The sequence below is a fragment of the Theropithecus gelada genome, chromosome 7b (genome assembly GCF_003255815.1).
Source record: "Theropithecus gelada isolate Dixy chromosome 7b, Tgel_1.0, whole genome shotgun sequence".
NCBI lineage: Eukaryota > Metazoa > Chordata > Mammalia > Primates > Cercopithecidae > Theropithecus > Theropithecus gelada.
Window position 1 is genome coordinate 77,215,150 of NC_037675.1, and position 20,894 is coordinate 77,236,043.

The 20,894-nt window shown below is 39.7% G+C and overlaps 1 protein-coding gene across 3 annotated transcripts in view; it reads left to right on the top strand.

Annotated features, from left to right (window-relative positions):
- The window catches only part of TTLL5 (tubulin tyrosine ligase like 5), a 292,858-nt gene that overhangs the window by 191,995 nt on the left and 79,969 nt on the right, over nucleotides 1-20,894 (top strand). For all 3 annotated transcript variants that reach the window (XM_025392848.1, XM_025392849.1, XM_025392850.1), the window contains one exon: nucleotides 7,255-7,450. In XM_025392848.1, the coding sequence (XP_025248633.1) occupies nucleotides 7,255-7,450 (196 nt within the window). The remainder of the gene's footprint in view (nucleotides 1-7,254; nucleotides 7,451-20,894) is intronic.

Genomic DNA, 20,894 nt, shown 5'->3' on the forward strand with positions numbered 1-20,894 from the left:
CAGAATAGACATTCTAACAATTTTGAGTCTTCCAGTGAGTCAACATGATATATCTTTATACTTACGTAGGGTTTTGTTTAATATTTTTCATTAATGTTTTATCAATTCAGTGTAGTGACCTTATGTATTTTCTGTTAGATTTGTTTTTAGGTATTTGATGTATTCTCATGATATTATAAGTTGTATTGATTTTTTTTTTTTTTTTTTTTTTTTTTTGAGACAGAGTCTCTGTCTGTTGCCCAGGCTGGAGTGCAGTGGCAAGATCTCGGCTCAATGCAACCTCTGCCTCCCAGGTTCAAGTGATTCTCCTGCCTCAGCCTCCCGAGTAGCTGGGACTACAGGCGCCCGCCACCACTCCTGGCTAATTTTTGTATTTTTAGTAGAGATGTGGTTTCACCATATTGGCCAGGCTGGTGTCAAACTGTGACCTTGTGATCTGCCCACCTCAGCCTCCCAAAGTGCTGGGATTACAGGCGTGGGCCACTGTGCCCAGCCAAGTTGTATTGCTTTTTAAAATTTCATTTTCCAGTTGTGTATTTCTAGTATATAAAAATATGATTGTATTTTGTTTATGGACCATGATGACTGCAACTTTGCTACATTTGTTTATTAGTTCTAGCAGTATTTCTGTAAAGTTTATAAGGTTTTCTATGTAATCAATCATCTGTCAATGAATAATATCATTTTTTCCTTGCCTTAAACTGGCTAGGTCATCCATTACTGGTGGTGAATAGAAATGTTTTCTAGTTTACTAAGAGCGTCTGTCAGGAATGGGTGTTGAATTTTGTCAAATGCATTTCTTGTGTTAACAGTATTAATATATGACTTTTCTTCATTCTCTTAATGTGGTGAATTATATGATTGACTTTTTTTCTGATGTTACCCTTGCATTCCTGTGGTAAATGCCACTTGGCCATGATATATTATCCTAGTGTGTTTGATTGGTTGGTTGATTAGATAGATAGATAGATAGATAGATAGATAGATAGATAGATAGATTTTATTAGCTGATATTGTGTTAAAGGTTTTTACGTATCTGTGTTCATCAGGCATATTGGTCTGAAAAGACCAAAAGAAAGTAATATTTTTTTGTACTATCTTTGTCAGATTTCTGTATTAGAGATATGCTAACCTCATAAAATGATTTGGGAATTTTTTTTTTTCTCTGCTCTTTTTTGAAAGAGTTTGTGAAAGGATGGAATTATTTATTCTTGTTTGATAGAATTGTTTTTTGGGGGGGTGGGGGAGTCTCACTCTGTCGCCCAGGCTGGAGAGCAGTGGCACAATCTCTGCTCATTGCAACCTCCGCCTCCCAAGTTCAAACAATTCTCCTGCCTCAGCCTCCTGAGTAGCTGGGATTACAGGCACCAGCCACCACTCCCAGCTATTTTGGCATTTTTAGTAAAGATGGGGTTTCACCATGTTGGCCAGGCTTGTCTCGAACTCCTGAACTTAAGCAATTGGTGCACCTCGGCCTCCCAAAGTGCTAGGATTACAGGAGTGAGCCACCATGCCTGGCATAGAATTCATTTTGAAATCATCTGGGCTTAGAATTTTCCTTCTTTGTAAGAAAATCTTAAGGTTTTTAAAAAGGTTTGATTACAAATTAAATTTTTAAAACATGTATTGTAGCAGGTCTGTGATTCTCAAAGTGCTGTGAGTGGACCTGGGGGCCATGGAGAGGTTGGGAGGAGTGGGGATCCTCAAGACCCTTTGAGGAACCCAATAGAGTCAAACATTTTCATAGTGATACTAAAACATTTCTACTTTTTTCACTGTGGTGACATTTGCACCAATGGTACAAAAACGATGGTGGGTTTTGTAAAAACTGCTCATGCCTTAGTTAGCACAGATCCAGGCAGTGGCACCAAACTGTAGTAGTAGTCACTGTATTCTTGACCACCATAGCATTTTCACTTAAAAGAAATGCCAGTGCTACTTAAGAGTGTCCTTGATAAGCAGTAATAATTATTTTCTTAAACTCAACCCTGGAGTGTATATCTTATTAATATTCTGTCTTACAAAATGAGATGTACACATAAAGCAGTCCGGCTGCGTAGTATGTGATAGTTGTCTCAAGGAAAGGCATTGTGATGCTGGACTTGAAAGAGCATCTGATAAAAGAAACTAGGGTTATTTGGATTTGGATAGTTGGCAGTTGTTTCGTTTCCTCAAAAGTAAGCAGTGAGCCTATCACTTCAAAGAATACAACTGATAGTATTTATTGTCAATGATAAAATTACAGCTTTTCAGGAAAAGTTTCACTTTTGGAAAACTTGCATCCACCACTGTGAGTTTGACATCTTCCTAATACTAGAAGATTTAAATATCTGTACATTTCCCAAAGTGCCACTGACTTGAATAGTCTTTCTTGTAAAGAAATAATTTCTCCCCAGAAAGCACCTCCTTCGTGGCCTTATAGTTTTATCTCATCAGAAGCACCATTGGCATTTTAAGCAGCACACATTTTCTTAATACAAGACTATTCCTTTCATTTCTGGATATTTTAACACCCCGACCTCCACCTATTAAATGTCAGTGAGACCTCCACCCCCATCATTGTGACAATTGAAAACACACTCACAGTTGCAAGCACCGTCAAAAAGAGCAGGGACATCCTTGTACGTAGTAGCTTGTGTTTGGCTGGACCTGGGTGGAGGAGGCTAGGAAAATGGACCGTGGAATCACCGTCTGTACAAGTATCACAGTCCTCTACATATCTTTGTGGATAGTGCAACTTCCTATTGAGATTTGGCTTTACATTTTTCAGATTCCCTCCAAGTTCCCTAAAATCAGTATCCATTTAATGGAACAGAAATTAAACCAGAGGAAAAGTATAGCTCTTCAATGTTTATTGGCTGGAGGTTGCAGGTATGCTGCAGGAAGGGCAGTTGTAGAGAAAAACGTTTCATCCTGCAGTGCCACAGCACAATATAGAAAGTAAGATAAAGTTCTAAATGGATAGACTGATAAGAGAATGTAGTGTTTAGAAAAACCTGCAATATTGTTGCCTATTCACTACATATGTAAAGGGGAAATGCAGCATAATTCACTTTGAATCAGATGTTAAGCACAGAGCCTTCCCACAGCTAATTCTCTTGGCTCTGTATACTCTGTTGTAGAAGTAAAGTAAATCAGTTAGAAGATATTTACAGGGCCTGTGTACAATATTATGTTTTAGCATTGAGCAAGGAAAAACACTAAATTTTGGAAAGAATGATTGAACCTCAAAATTTTTGATAGGAGTAGAAAACATTATTAGAAAAATAGATTCGTTAGGGTTCAAGAATGGGATGGAATTTTGGATTGAAATGGAAAGTATGAGATGCCTAGAAAGGAATATTTAGATAGATAAACTCGGGCACTAGAAATCAAGGAAAGGCCAAGTTATAGTACACCTGGCCTCCGCTGTGTCAATCATTATAGCACTTGCATACTGCAAACCCCAAGGCTTGTGCTTTAAGTGTGAGATACCATGGGCTGAGTAACATCCACTGTAACTCAAAGCAAGCAAGTTTCTCGTGGCACTTATTACATTACACAGCTGAGCATTTCTGCCCCCACTCAGTGTTACACTGTAAAAATTCCTGCCTCTTTGCTAAAAGCTTCTACTTGCTTGAGAAACTTCCTTTTGTGATGTGTAGACTGGGCTTATGTTACTGATGAGATTAAAAACAGATTTCATTGTAAAAGTTTATGATGTTCCAGTCCATTCAATTTGTGTATAGTTGGAGGAACACATCCCTTCTTATCCATAATTCCTTATTTGATCTTCTCTTGCCCACTGTCCTACCCCTTTATACATCCACATACCCACACCTCATATTCATATACCTGCAAACCTGTCCATGATCATCCCCACAATAAAGGGGCCTGGTTACAGACTTTGATTTCTGATACACAAGAAGGCATTAAAGTGAATGTCTCTTGGGGATATTTGTTGTTAAAACAGCTTTTAGCAAATGAACCGATCTAGCCAGTGAGATGAATTCTGATGTAAGCTTCATAGTTATATAAATCCTGTAAAATTTATCACCGAATCTAGATTGCTTTCTGTAGCTAGAAACTTCTGTAACCAGCAAAGCAGGAACGAAAGCAGAATCACTGTTGATGGGCTTTCTGAACTTTAGTCCAGTTGTTGTAACTAATAGTTTCATTCTGGATTCAAAGCAGCACCTACCCTAATTGGTGTGGAAATCTCAAGGTTAGCTAGCTAAAGCAGTTTCTGCTTTTTCACCTGTTTCTTTCCTTTGTATTCATTTGTTCACCGGATCAGCCCACTCCTGCCTTGAACCTAGATACGTGGCAGCTCCCCCTTCCGTTCACAGCTCACTGTTCCTTTAGCTGAGCCAGTAGCTAGCTGTTCAGTAGTTTTGGGTGTTTTATCTTCAGTAAGCTTTTCTCTTCCCTCACTAATGAGAAAAGAGATAATAGGTTCCTCAGGCTCCTCCTTTCCTAACCATGTCATCCTGTTTTACTGTCACTCAGCACCCTGCTTTGTGAATAATGTTAACATTTCATTAATGTATTGAAGTATTTATTTATATTTGATCAGTGCTCACCACATTCCTCCATACCTCTAGAAGTCTCTTGGGAAAGATCATGCCCTTTTAACTGTCTGATAACATGCACACAGAGGCACTTCAAGAAGGATCACTGAAGATCAAATGTCACACTCAGAAAACGTAATAGATAAGCTCTGAGCTTTTTGGCGTGTTCCCCAAGAAGATTAGTAGATGGTATACAGTTGAGCAACTGAACTGTGGGAGCCAAACTGTGGGAGGAGATGAGTAAGGGATGTGACATATCAGAGGTGAGACTATGGGATAGAAAGCCTTTCATCCACGGGCTTCAGAATACCGTTCACAGACTTACCCTTAACGAGAGATTTGGAAATCTCTCTAAGAGAGTTGGGAAACCAAAGCAGAGGCCTGAAAAGACCAGGTTGTGAGGGAGGACACAGGCAACAGAGGAGCATGGACTTCTGAGCTTGGCAAACATTTCACTTTGCTCCCTCCTGCAGTGCTCTGTTGAGTCATCAGGACCCAGGCTATAAATAACCCCACGTGGCTTTTAGGCCAGGACTCAGGAAGGTCTGTGTAGCCTCACCCCAGGGTTGCTACACCTCTGTCATTGAAATGACTTTAATGACAAAGGAAAGAATAACACTGATTTAAATCACTATGAATACTTCTTTCAATTTAGGCAGCCTTTCTTTTTTCTAAGCCCCCTTAACCAGGGTTTGGAGCAAGGTTGTTCATTATGAAAGTCTTATGTTTCTTCTATGTACAATTTTCTTGTCACTGTACCTAAAAAGAAAAAGAAATACAGTGTAATTAAAGACAGTCCCAAGAAGAATAACCAAAAGTGTTAAGGAGATGGAAGGACTGACAGATAAGACTGTCCTCAAAAGAAATGAGACCTTTAGAAAATCATACTAAAATATATTTAGCATAAAATTTACCATTTTAACCATTTTTAAGTGTACAATTCAGTGGCATTTAGTACATTTATACTGTTTTGCAACTATTAGCCACCATCTGTCTCCAGAACTTTGTCATCATCCCAGACTAAAGCTCTCTACTCACTGAAAAATGACTTCCTATTCCCTAATTCCATAGCCCTCGATAATCACCATTCTACTTTCTGTCTCTAAAAGGTACCTATTCTAGGTACCTCACATAAGTGGCATCATATAATATTTGTTCTTTTGTGACTGACTCATTTCACTTAGCATAATATCTTCAAGGTTCTGTACATGTGCTGCAGCATATGGCAGAATTTCCTTACTCTTTAAACCTGAGTAATATTGTATGTAGATTCATCTGTTGATGGACATTTGGGTTGTTTTCACCTTTTGGCTATTTTGCACAATGCTGCCATGAACATTGGTGTACAGTTATTAGTTTTGATTTCAATTCTTTTCTGTATATATCTACAAGAAAAATTGCTGGATCATCTGGTTATTTTGGGTTTCACTCTTTGAGGAACCCCTAAAGTGTTTTCCACAGTAGCTGTACCATTTTACTTTCCCACAAGCATAGCACAAGGGTTTCAGTTTTTCCACATCCTCAGCAGCCCTTGTTGTCTTCAGGTGTTTTGTTTTAATAATAGCCAGCCAAGTAGGAATGAAGTAGTATGAATGGGGTCTTTTCTACTGGGAAAAATGATCTGAGAGGGGAAATGTAGGAGGCTATAGTTGTAAAGACTTCTGCTAGGAACTACACAGACATGGTCACCAGAATCTAGAATTTGGGGCTGGGTGCAGTGGCTCACACCTGCAATCCAAGCACTTTGGGAGGCTGAGGTGGGCAGATCGCTTGAGCCCAGGAGTTCGAGACTAGTCAGGGCAATGTAGTGAAACCCCCCATCTCTACAAAAAAATACAAAAATTAGCCAGGCATGGTGGCATGCACCTAGAATCCCAGCTTCTCAGGAGGCTGAGGTGGGAGGATCACCTGAGCATGGGGAGGTTGAGGCTGCAGTGAGCTGTGATTTCACCACTGCACTCCATACTGGCCTACAGATTGAGACCCTGTCTCTAAATAAATAAATAATTTGGGCAAGGAAGATAGTCAAAGTATTTAACAAATACTATAATATAGCATAGGTACTGATTATTGTGGCCTTTGCCTTCCTCAGGTGTACAGATTGTCAGCCTCAGTGGGGACCATATGAGGTAAATTTGGAATAATGAAAAAAAGTGTCTTCCCACACCATTTATGTTACCCAGTGATAGGGACATAAGCTCAAATATAAACAGCTTCTAAAAAATATTTAGATATTTAACTGATGCGTGATTGAGAAAAAGCAAGAATTCTGTGCGATGAACCCTTTTCCTTTTGAAGTTGATGTTAGAGAAGATGATCGTGCATCTGTTCCTGCCTTACGTTAGCCCCCCATCCTGCATTGGAAGCTCTCTGGACTCTTCTTGTAGGTCTTCTGGCAATCACAGGGGAATGAAATTGCTATTGCAGTTGCTTTACATCCAGCAAATATTTATTGTACATTGACCATGTGCCAGGCCTTATGATACGTGCTAGGAAAAGAACAGAGTGCAAAACAAGGACCCTGTCCTTGTCATCATGGAGCTACGGTTTAGTGGGGGAGTCAGATAATATCACACAAGTAGATTTGTAATTCCAAACTGTGCTTGGTTCCATGCAGGAAAAATACCCGAGACATTTCTCTCCTTTCCTCTAGATTGTTCATACAACCACTCACTCTAAGAAACCTGCTTGCTTTTCTCTTCAGGAGCCTCCAGACAGGTGGGTTTGCCTGGGAAGGAGAGGTAGAAAACAACGTGTACAGCAAGGCTACAGGGGTGGTCCCCCAGCACAAGTATCACCCCACAGCAGGCAGCTATCAGCTCCATTTTGCCCTGCAGCAACTTGAACAACAAAAACTTCAGTCCCGGCAGCTCCTGGACCAGAGTCGAGCCCGGCACCAGGTAATTCAAGATAAGTCTTTTCCATGTGTTACTATCTTCCTGCTGTTGGTTAAAAAAAAAAAGTGAATGAATGAGAAATGTAGAATTAGTTTTCCAACCCCGTGCCACCCTGGCTTGGACAGCTCATGGGGAGTCTACTCTTGGGGAAAAAATGTTCTGGAGCCATAACACTGGCTTTGCCTGAAAGTGATGCTTAACCAGTGTTTGACATGTGTGGTTTTTTTTTTTTTTTTTTTTTTTTTTTTTTCCATTTGAATGCTCCTATACAAAAACCTCTATTGTGGTGTTTACCCTTTCTGTTGTATGATCTTAGTTGAGTAACCTCCCATGGGGTCTGATTCTAAGATACCTGAAAGCTAGCATTTTAAGCATCTTTATTTCTAAGTGTTCTACTTTCTTGCCTTGATATACTTGGCATACATGTGTGATATTACTCATTATCTAACAAGATTTTCAAGGAATAAATAAGCTGTAAGTTCTTCTGGAAAATGGAAATGGACATATGTTAGCATGCAGGTCATCTGTAAATGATGGCTGTTCATTCAACAAATGTTTACTGTGTATCTATTGTGTACTAGGCACTGTTTAAACAGTGGGGCTATAAGGTGACTGTACACACAAAAATCCTCGCTGTTGTGGAACTTATGTGTAGGGAGATGTTGATTTGCTACTCATTGTCTATCAAATGCCAGAAACTCCTGAATGAGGGAGCTATATAAGTATATAGCACTAATATATTAGTATGGCCCCAATTGTAGAGAAAGGATGATCTCACCAAAACTTCAGGATTTAAATTTTTCTTGGTGACTCAGGATCATCATTAGAATAGTTACTATGGGCCGGGTGCAGTGGCTCACACCTGTAATCCCAGCACTTTGGGAGGCCGAGACGGGCGGATCACAAGGTCAGGAGATCGAGACCATCCTGGCTAACAAGGTGAAACCCCGTCTCTACTAAAAATACAAAAATTAGCCGGGCGCAGTGGAGGGAGCCTGTAGTCCCAGCTACACGGGAGGCTGAGGCAGGAGAATGGCGTGAACCCGGGAGGCAGAGCTTGCAGTGAGTGGAGATTGCGCCACTGCACTCCAGCCTGGGCAACAGAGCGAGACTCCATCTCAAAAAAAAAAAAAAAAAAGAATAGTTACTCTGTTCTACAGTGGAGTTATTGGAATGAATTAGTACTGATTCTATAAGCTTTTCTGACATTTGGTTATGTGAAGAAATAACTTTTTATCAGTTTGATCTCCTGATCATTTTTTTCTTATAAAAATGTAGTACATAGTGTGCATGAGTTTGTGCAAAATTATTATTTACTCAAAGACTAAAGCAGCATTTCCCAAAGGTTTTTTCCTCCAAGTAAAACAATTATTATTATATTCTGTCTTATCTTTTCAACTACCACCCATAATAAAATGTCATTTTATTATTTCAACATAGTTCATCACTTGATCATCTTTACCTGAGGTAGAGTACTCTGTACATTATGTTAATTCATCATAATTGAGAAATTGTAAGCGCCGGCGTTTGCAAAGTAGTTCTTTAGACCATTTTTACTGGAGAAAAATAAGATTTCTTAATCTGGAAAGCGTAAGAGTATAGCATCTCATTGTAATCACCACATCACTTCCTGTCATGTAAAATTTTCTTCATTTGGAAAATCTTGGGGATAGCAGAAGCATTTAAGCCAGTTTACATTTTCACAATTCCAGATACAAATGTGTGTCTTCGTTGTTGTTATTGTTGTTGTTTTTTAATCTGCGTTCTTAAATTTCTGAAAGCTTTTTAAGCTTTAAACTCCCTGTCATTCAGAGTACTTGAGAACGCCAACTTAATCAGATACTGGGTAGTGGAAGTATCACTGTGTAGGCTGAGGATCAAAAAACTACTTCTCAGGTCCTTGGCTCATTACCTGGGCGACAAAATAATTTGTGCACCAATCCCCTGCAACACACCATTTACCTTTATAACAAACCTGACCATGTGTCCCTGAGCCTAAAAGTTAGAAAAAAAAATCTCTGGTTCTAATGAATCTGGACAGTTGGTACCCTTTAAACCATGCTTCAGAACCTTGAAATGGAGGATGACTGGGGAAGGAGAGGCAGTTTTGTTGATTTTCACTTTTAGAAACTGCTTCATTTTTAAGTCCCTCTCATACTTTTGATTAGCTTCCAGCAACTCACATTCCTTTGAAAATTCAGAGTACTGTACTACTGTTCTTGTGTGGAATTTCTTTTCACTGAGGATTATACTGGTTTAGTTTCACTGAATTATGAAGTATATGGAAATTATGTTTTTCAGAATCTGTCAGGATATCTGTTTTAGGGAGGAGGCAGAACTCCCAAGAAGGGAGTTCTCTCGTTCTCCTGGAGAGCAAACAGAAAATCATTCATCATAATTGTATATATGTGTATAACATTATTTTATTTCTTCTCCCCCACACCCCAAACCTGTTTTTCTAAACCACAGCTGATTTAGGGAAAAATGAGTAAGGGTGAAGTTTCTGGGACTATAGGAGAGAGCTAAAGTAACTAAATTCCATTAGCTTCAAGAGTTTATAACTAATAAAATAACAAATAAGATATTAAATATTCTAACAGGAAGAATATGTAGAAACTTAGAGCACTTTATTTCAGAGGGTACTTAGAATCATTCCACAGTGGAAGCAAAACCCTACTAGATTTTATGCCTTTGTAGCTTAGCTGTGCTGGATCTGACCGTTATAATTGTCACTGAATTGTTGATTGAAGCATGGTTTACATTCTCAGTATTCTGTATTTCTGTCCTTGGGTTACCCTTTAGATAGCAATGGTACTTTTCTAATGAACTCCTTGCACTTTGGATTCCTTTTTCTAAAGCGTAGGGAGCCTTTGGTATAACTAACAGTGTGATTAACTGCCTGTTTGAAAGCAGTGGATAGAATTGAAATCTGATTTACCTAACATTCATCCATAAAAGAGGCCTGTTTATGGAACAGGATGTTAAAGGAGGCCTTGTATTTATATTATATCATATTATATTATGTTTATGAACAGCACCTTTAACATAGTAATCTCCTATTAATGTCTGGGAAAAGTTCATGCAGCCTTTCTCTCATTGTATACATAGGAAGTTCTCCATTCTTTTCGCCCTCCAATCAGAACACTTAGATATCCAGCTTATTGAAGGTGTTAATTTCTGCTTAAACTCTGATTCAAGATGTGAGTTTGGAAACGGACATCTCTCAGTATTCATGGGGAATGAGCTTTGATCTTCATCTCAGTATAGCACTGCACTCATAAATCTAGCAGTTGTCATACACTTAATCCACCCCTGCAAAAGACTGATCCTGTGACATGGGAGTGAGAGAGGAAAGTCACCCAGAGCCAATGCCAGAAGTTTTCGGGAACAGAGATATAAGAAAATTGGTGTGATCCAGTCCATATGATAGAAGGCATAATAAACAGAATAAGACAAAATTGAGCTTTTACACCCTGATGGTAAAACCAGCAGTTTGAAAAACATTGTTTTAAGTCAGAGCAGAGGTCAGCAAACTTTTTCTGTAAATAGCCAGATAGTAAATATTTTAGGCGTTGCAGGCTATAGCATCTCTGTTGCAACTACTCAGCTCTGCCATGGTAGAGTGAAAACAGCCATAAACAATATGTAAATGAATGAGTGTGGCTGTCTTTCAACAAAACTTTATGTACAAAAACAGGCAACAGCCTGTAGGTCCTAGTGTACAGACCCCTAGACTAGAGTAACAGACCATTTGAAGCGCTTGTTAAAACAATTGTTCCTCCATCCCATTTCTGATTCATTAGGTTTGGAATAACCTAATGAATAGGCAGAGTTCTCCCTTTTTGTTTTAATAATAATGGCCACCACTTAAGCACTTGCTGTGTTCCAAGCACTATTCCAGGTTCTCTGTACACGTTAACTCATTTAAAAATGAATTTCAGCGCCAGGCGTGACGGCTCATGCCTGTAATCCCAGCACTTTGGGAGGCCGAGGCGGGTGGATCATGAGGTCAGGAGTTCGAGACCAGCCTGACCAATATAGTGAAACCCCGTCTCTACTAAAAATACAAAAATTAGCCGGGCATGGTAGCACATGCCTATAATCCCAGCTACTCAGGAGGCTGAGGCAGGAGAATCACTTGAACCCGGGAGGCGGAGGTTGCAGTGAGCCAAGATCGCGCCACTGCACTGCAGCCTGGATGACAGATTGAGACTCTGTCTCAAAAAAAAAAAAAGAATTTCAGGATAGTTGCGGGAAGTACAGAATCTCAAGGGTTAGGAAAGGTCAAACAAATCTGTTACAGATTGATACAGCCCAATACATGTCTTCTGTCTAATTCCGTCTTCCTTCTCCTGCTGGCTTCCTGCCCCTGAAGGAGAAGGCAAAAAAAACTTTTCTTTCAGCTGAGTCGGGGACTTTCTTGGGCAACAGTGACTACTGGTGACATCAGCATGAGTAGCTCTCCATGCTGGGGTCTGTGAGGAGGGCTGCACTGGCTGTGAGGCCCGACTGACCTGATTCTAATTGCAGACATTGAGCTGATGTTATTCTTGGCGCAGGACAGAGCGATTACTCAGTAGTTTCTGTTAAAGTGATCCTTTGTTAAACTTCTGCTCCCAACCCACTCCCTGCTTCCTTCCCTCCCACTCTCTTCTCTGCCTCATCCACAGTGCAAAGGAGCCCCAAAAGCAGAAAAATTAAGGACATTTTGACGGCCAACACAGAATTGCCGAAGTTTCCTTTAACAATAAGGGGAGAAAGGAGAGATTTTAAATACATCTTAATTCTTCACTGGTTCCGGTCTTTTTCCAAACCCCTTCAATTTTTAGTAGACTTAATTTTCAACATTAGTAAATAACTCAAGGTAGGAGAAAACTGTGCATCCTAAGTTTCTCTCATCCTTCTGCCCCATCTGTTCTTTACTTCTCGCTTCCCACCATGCCCAAGTTTACCAAACTAATCTGGATTCAATAATCCTAGCAGAAACTAATGTTCCTATAACAGGCAGGACTGGGAGCAGCTCAGTGTTCACATCAAGAGGTCTTTCAGTTTGCTGGTAACATCTTGAGTGCAGTGTGTAACAAGCTTTTTGCTAATGCTATGTGTGTATATGTGCAATCCCACAGGTGTGGAAAGGATTCCCATGTAAACTGAACCGTGTCTTGTTATTTCGCTCTTAAAAGTTCATTGCATCTGTCTAAAAAAATTCTGCCTCCTCCTGCAGGAATGAATTCTGTTTCGCCAAGCCTTCAGCTGCTGTGTGTTTGTGTTGTGGAGGAGGGGAAAGAAAGAGAAATTCAGCAGGCACTCTGTCTTTTTCCAAGCAGCCGGCAATAACATGCTAGCTCCTCAGTGTGGCACAAAGAGCAGGCGACCAGTCTAGCCATGCAGGAGCTGTCTTGATACATCTTTAAAATAGTGTATCAGAGAGGAAGATTGGACTGGGGGCATGAGAGGGGAGGAGTGTGTGTGTGTGTGTGTGTGTGTGTGTGTGTGTGTGTGTGTGTGTAAGTTCCGGAGCATATTGACTCTAGAACTTAATGTCATAACCTATTGCTGCTTTGTTTTTTTGTTTGTTTGGTTGGTTCTTTTGTTCTATTTTATTTTTCCACTTGACTTTTAGCAGGAACTCATACTTAGTGTCTAGCTTTTAGTTATTATTGATTTTCCTAGGACCACTTGATTTAGTAGGTTTTGCCAGGCCAAACTCTTTCATTCTTATTTAATGAAAATACATAGAAAATACATGAAATAATACTGCATTCAGTTGTTTTGGAAATAGGCCACTCTTGACAGGCTTTGGAGTAAGATAACCCACAGCTTAAGTCTTGGCCCTGTCTAGTCCATGACTCAGGTTATTCAAACTTTTAGAAACTCATTTTCCTTATCTCTAATTTGGAGATGATGATATATACCTTTGTGTTATCACGATTGTAGTTCTCAGGATGTGATATTGATATTCCCATATGTCAAGCACCAAAGTGGCCATTTTTTTTTGTATTATCTCAGTGGATCTTTACAAAAGCTGCCCTCTTAATAGCCTCATTTCACAGATGAAAAAGCATAGTATCATTTATGTAACTTTCTCAATGTCACATAAGTAATAACTGGTAGAACTGGGATTTGAACCCAGGTCTGTCAGCCCGCAGCATCCAAGCTCCTGGCTATTATGCTATATGCTGCCTCCTACTAATAAGGCATTCAATAAACAGCAACTATAAGTACTATTACATAAATTTTAACTTGCAATTTATACATTCAACAAGTTTTTTTTTTTTTTTTTTTTTTTTTTTTGAGACGGAGTCTCACTCTGTTGCCCAGGCTGGAGTACAATGGCACAATCTTGGCTCACTGCAGCCTCTGCCTCCCAGGTTCAAGCAATTCTCCTGCCTCAGCCTCCTGAGTAGCTGGGACTACAGGCACACGCCACCACCCCAGGCTAATTTTTGTATTTTTAGTAGAGATGGGGTTTTCACCATAGTGGCCAGGCTAGTCTTGAACTCTTGACCTTGTGATCCACCCATCTCAGCCTCCCAAAGTGCTGGAATTACAGGCATGAGCCACCATACCTAGCCAACAAGTATTTATTGACTTCTATGAAACTATGTTTGAAAAGTTCTTCTCAGGTGTCTTCACTAGTCTCCTACTATTCATAAGCACCATCTCAAAAGAAAAGTTTTCCTGAACTTAGGCCTAGATGTTATCCCAATTACCTCAATTCTTAATGAAAGAAATATCTTACTAAGATGTTCTTGGGCTTAACAATCTTGGAAATGTCCATACTTTATCCTCCCTTGTACTTTTTATTAAGTAATAGGATTAGCACCTAACAACCCATGTCAGTATCCTGACATTTGTTCTGGAGGTTTGGATATTAGGAGCACTTGTATGGGTTGTTATTAATTCTGTGTTATTAATAATATAGGAATGAGTTTTCTAATTATTATTTTGTCCTTTCAACACTGTTACTGGTAATACTATTTTAATTTTATTTCTATGATAGGTGTTTTTCAGAAGACCACCAAGAAACGTGACAGGTGTCTACAAATATGACTACCACAAATGACATGTTAAACGCTTAATTCATATTATGCTTGCTTTTTCTTTTTCTTTCTTTTTTTTTTTTTTTTTTTTTTTTTGAGGCAGAGTCTTGCTCTGTCACCCAGACTGGAGTGCAGTAGCGTGATCTCTGCTCACTGCAAGCTCTGCCTCCCCGGTTCATGCCATTCTCCTGCCTCAGCCTCCCCAGTAGCTGGGAGTACAGGTGCCCACCACCATGCCCGGTTAATTTTCTGTATTTTTAGTAGAGACGAGGTCTCACCGTGTTAGCCAGGATGGTCTCGATCTCCTGACCTCGTGATCCACCCTCCTCATCCTCCCAAAGTGCTGGGATTACAGGCATGAGCCACTGCCTCCGGCCTATGCTTGCTTTTTCAATACCATATAAGTCTGATCTTAGTGTATTATTCAATACTGACTTTCGTTCATTGTGTTAAGTTATTACTGATAGTAACATAAGTCCCCTGGTTATCATCATGTTGCTTTCTAAGCTGCTGCTAGGGGAATATTCTTCTGGAATCTTAGAGGAAAAAGAACATACAGTGAATGCTTCCTGTGCACCAGATGTAGTCTTATCTCCATTCTACTGATGAGGAAATCCATGTTCAAAGAGTTTGAGTAACTTAGCCAAGATCACACAGCTGCCTAATTGTGGAGATAATATTCATACCAGGTCAGAGGACTTCCAAAGCCCCTTTCTACTCTACCGTCCTCCCCCATGACAGAATTGACTCTTCATTTTCTTTTTCATTTACACACTTACCAGTCAGATAAGGCATTCCAGCATTATTGCTGCTGCACTGCTATATACTCTTGTATACACAAATCTTTAAAAAAAAAAAAAAAAAAGGGTCGGTGTAGTCAATTAAGATTCAGAACTCTGCTTGGTTGTGGGTATGAAGAGGCAACTGTTCACATATTAACCGCTCAGGATTCATCTTGTTTGTTGTGCAATGTGATCCTGTGAATTTGCTGCAGCTGTCTGGTGACCAGTTTCGTTCTCTTCCCTCACTCCTTGGCCTGTGGTTGGTTTATGTTTGTCTGTAGGTATATGAGGGACTCTCAGCAGTAACTTTGTGTGAGATGATGAAAGACTTCAATCCATCCATCTGAAATGGTGGCAGCCAGGGGAAAAGTACTTAATGAATACATGACAGTAAGGTCTGTGCAAGATATGCACAGTAGACCAACCATGTGAGATTCTGGGCCAAACAAAACAAATTATACATTTGAAGACAGAGACAAGTTAGATGTTTATAACCTCAAAGTTGTAAAGGAAACTTAGAGATTGCCTTTGACTAATTATTTCATTTTAGTAATCAGGACACGTAAGATACAGACACATTAGGAAAATGAGGCCCTGATATACAAATAATTTATTATAAGTACTAACAAATGAAAGATAAAACACACAATTGAAAATGAAGCAGAACTATCTTTCTTTAGCCAACTGAACTTTCTATCTGGGGTCATGGCTGATCCTTTGAGGTTGTCTTTCTGCATACTCACACTTCCACTTTAACAATAAGTGACAAACATTTGTTTACAGACAGTCATATTTTTTCAGCCTTTCCTTTCCTCCTCAAGAAAGAGAATGATCTTGGAGCAAGGTGAATGAAATTTGTCCTTTATATACATCTGGTGGAAACTGGACACATTGCTAGGTTTCTTTAGAAAAGAGATGTGATTTAAATAAATTTGCTTTAGATATGTTTGCTTTAAAAGGGAATCAGTATAATATAAATAAGAAAGGCAGCATAGTATAGCGGGGTTCTTAAATCATACTCCATGGGTTTGAATCCCAGCTTACTACTCAGTACCTCTTCAATTATGAACAAATATCCTAACATGTTTTGTGCCTTGGTTTCTTCTTTTGTAAATGGTGATGATGAGGAGACACAGGTCATATGATTGGGAGGGATAAATGAGATAAGATAAAGCACTTAAAGCAATGCCAGACCCATGGTAAAAGGTCAATAAAAGGCCAATAAAAGGCCAGGTGTGGTGGCTCACACCTGCAATCCCAGCACTTTGGGAGGCTGAGACGGGCAAATCACCTGAGGTTGGGAGTTCAAGAACTGCCTGACCAACATGGAGAAACCCCGTCTCTACTAAAAATACAAAAAATTCGCCAGGCATGGTGGTGCATGCCTGTAATCCCAGCTACTCAGAAGGCTGAGGCAGGAGAATCACTTGAACGCGGGAGGCGGAGGTTGTGGTGAGCCAAGATTGCGGCCATTGCACTCCAGCCTGCACAACAAGGGCAAAACTCCATCTCAAAAAAAAAAAGTCAAAAGTTTGTTGCTCTTATAATTGTGTATCACCTTTTTTTTTTTTTCATTTAGGTAGAAAACATGTAAATGTACCCTCTTAACAATTTTTAATTATACAGTACAGTATTGTTAACTGTATGCATACCGTACCACAGATCTCCAGAACTTTTTCATGTCGCATGACTGAAACCGTACTCGTTGAACAACTCCCTGTTTTCCTCTTTCCCATCCAGCCTCTGACAATCACCACTCTACTTTCTGTGAGTTTCACTACCTCATGCTAAGTGGAATGATTTTGTGATTAGGTTATTTTACTTAGCATAATGTCTTCAAGATTCACCCATGTATATGACAGGATTCCCTTCTTTTTTAAGGCTGAATAGCATTTCATTGTGTGTGTGTATACATATACATACCACGTTTTCTCTTTTTTTTACTTTTTTATTTTTAATTTTTGTGGGTACTACATAACACATTTTCTTTTTCCATTCATTCATTGATGGACATTTAGGTTCCATTTAGCACTTTGGGAGGCCAAGGCAGACGGATCACAAAGTCAGGAGTTTGAGACCATCCTGGCCAACACGGTGAAACCCCGTCTCTACCAAAAAAAATACAAAAATTAGCAGGGCATAGTGGCGCATGCCTGTAATCCCAGCTACTTGGGAGGCTGAGGCAGGAGAATTGCTTGAACCGGAAGTCGGAGGTTGCAGTGAGCCGAGATCACACCATTGCACTCCAGCCTGGTGACAGAGTGAGACTCCATCTCAAAAAAAAAAAAAAAAGAAGAATCATTGTGAACATATTTACATATTTCCATAGCTTCAAATATAGATGTACCTCAGTGTGTCAATTTATAGCATTGATGATTGGTTAAGTATAATAAACCATAGTAGGAAAAATGCCATTAAAAGCAGCAGTCTAGGTCTACCTTTATAGTTAGGGAAAAATGCTCAGAATAGGTATATGAATGAAATAAAAATAGGCTCCAAAACATCAGGTGTCATATGATTCCATTTTTTGTCAGCACACAGAAAAACATACATACACATAGAAAATACATTTGTATATACATAGAAAAACATCCAAGTGTTAACAGATTACTAACCTCTGAGAGCAGAATTATAAATCATTTTTAACACTTCTAATGAACATTTATTAAAGAAATTTGTTTCAAAAAGAAAAATGTCAGTCTGCCAGCCTTTGTATGTATGTGTGTGTGACCAAACAGTGCTGGGCATTGAAGGAGATACAAAAGAAATGTAAAGCAAAGCAGAATCTATGGTCATCTGAGTCTGAATTTGCATCAGAACATCAATCAGTGTCTGACTGGTTTTGCGGCTAGATGAAGGTGTGACTGCTAATGAGGGAAGGTCACCCATGTGATGTCTTAGGGCAATTTGGTTTCACTGGCTTTTGTGGTCATGAACTGCAGCCCTAGTCTTAGCCCGCTGTGTCATAGCTACACTATGCTGGTCATGTCACACACCAGTCCAAGCTCAATTTTGAGTATATTTGAATATCTAGTTGTAATTATCTTCATTGTTTCTTAAATATTGGCAAGTACAGTTAGTTTAGGGACTCTGAAGAATCACACTGATCTCAGTTGGTTAGTGAATAATAGTTTCGAAATTTTTCTGTCCAGGTAAGCATCTGTCTTTGTATCCTTAAGAGTAGGTCATTTGAGGTAGTAAGAACCTCCTTTCCTACTCACTAAAGGAGGGGGAGCTTCGTAATTGGTTTTAGAAATGAGAGGATATGTCGGAAGGCTTTCGACGTCTTTGACAGTTCCATGTCCTGTCTCAGGTATTTGTGTGCTTGGTCTCTCTATATGAAGAGTAGCAACTTCTGGATTGCTGCCCCATTCCTACTGGGGTCATAGTACTGCCCAGTGCTTTATAACAGCACCAGAAAAGTTGCACTGTTTCTCTTGCTCAGCCCCCAGTCTTGTCCCAGCTGACAAACATTGTGAATGGGAGACAGCCAAGAACTCCATACAGTGTGAGACAAAGGCCTTTTGGAAGCTTACTTTTGCCAAAATAGAAACAGTTACTCTCACTCTCACCTTGGCCCCAAGGTTTTTACAGCATCACAGGGTTGCATAAAAGTCGGGATGTGTTCTTTGCTCTGAACAGTCTTGGCCTGATTGTAGGAAGGTGAGTGATTAGTAACTTACATGCTCAAGAAAATGTACCATCTCAATAGTTTATCTTCCAGAGAGAAACAGACAATAAGTGTCTTTGTATATGTTATGGGAATTTTATTCAAATTGGAACACAATCTACCGTGGGGAGAATACTGCATAGAAATATTTGCTCGTCTGAAATTAGAGTAAAAGGGTCACAAAGAGACATTAACCTACGCAAATAGAGAGTAGCATTTGCCTACTTTATCCCCCTTCTTTCTCAAAAAAATGAATTTACAGAATTATTTCACTAGGAAGAGGCATCCAGCTCTGCTCTATCACCAAGAAGCCTGAGTGAAGGCTAAAAGGAGTGTTTTTCTGGAAGGAATTAAAAAAAAAAATCCTCCCAGAATTTAATCTCTAAACACTATTATCTTTCTAGTAAGAGAGCCCAGATCTTGCTTCCCTGGAACCTTCCAAGTTGCAGTCTGTGTTCTGTCCATCAGAAATTTTCCCTTCCCACCCATGAGCACCCTTCTGTTGTGGGAGAAGGGGGCCTTTCCAGTCTTTTGCCTGGGGCCAAGCCAACCCTCAAACTGTGGTTTTTCTCTGAGTCTTCTTGCTGTAGCATGGCTGTTTCCCACACCCAGCAAAGAAGCAAGAGTCATGTATATGCTGAGTGTATGTTGACTAGGTCTTGAGTGGAGGCCAGTGCTTACACAGCTTTCTCGTTCCCAGGACATTGACTAATGATAGTGCAGCTCCTATGCCTTTGTTGTTAATATTGTGTATCGAAACCTCATGTTTCTTACAAATTGTTAGAGAGAACTTCATATAATTCTTCTGCCCTTTTATGAATGAATATCAGGACAGAACAATTCACATGATGGAGCAATTCAGTTGGTGGGGCTGTAGGATTGGGGCCAGTACAGGGCTCTCGGGGTGCTGGAGAGGCTGATTTCTGCCGCTAGTTTACACACAACCATTTTATGTCTGCTTTTAACATTGCCTGAGTGTGTTCCTGGGTTTCTTCTTACCAGTTTTGATTGCTTTAATCCCATCCCACTTAGCCCTGGCTTTGGTGAAACACCTGGGGACTTGTCTACATTACTGACTCTTTGGAGTTTCAGATGGTATGCAATTATAATCATTTCATTATCCGTTCAGTGTATTGCAGTATAATCACCAAACCACAAGTCACAACCTAGAGGCCTTTTACTGCATTTGGAAAGAGTATCTGCCTTCTGAGATGCAGTACATGTTTGTTGTATTGAGGCTTAGGCAAGCTTGAATCTGTGGTAGATGGAGAATTATTTCTAGTATCAGTTAAGATTCCGTTTGACTGCTTGTAACAGAACCCTCTCTCCCACCAGTAGTTTAATTAAGTTAGAGGGGCTTTTTTCCCACATAGTTAGAAATCTAGAAATAGGCTCTTGCAGACTTCATGGTGCCATCAGAAACCCATGCTCCTTCTGTCTTTATTCTCTGCAATCCTTAGCAAGTAACTTTCACCCTATGCCTGTCCACCTCTTGCTGGATATCCGTGTTCTAGGTGGGAAGAACAGGGAACATGGAAGGACACAAGATGTGCACCAGCTGAGTCCGCCCTTTAAAGAGCTTTCCCAAACACTTCTGTTTCCCCAAAACCAGAAACTTCTGTTTCCATCTCATTGTCCAGAACGTATATCATGTGTTATCCCTAGGTAAAAGAGAGATTTAGAAATATGTTTTCTTTAGCTGGGCAAACATTATGACCCAAACAAAATCAGAGTAGTAATATTAAGAAGAAAGGAAGAAGCAGTTGTATCCAGGCAAGTGGCAGTTTCCTAGGCAGTAAGTTCTTCTAAATTATTTTATTTTATTGTTCAAAGTGGAAACTAGTCTTATATAAAACATCAGTATCTAAGGTCCTACCACAAATTCTGCATTTAGGAAGGTGTGAAGTTATTTTTGTTGGAGATCTGCAGAAGGGCTAACATTTTTTGTGGTT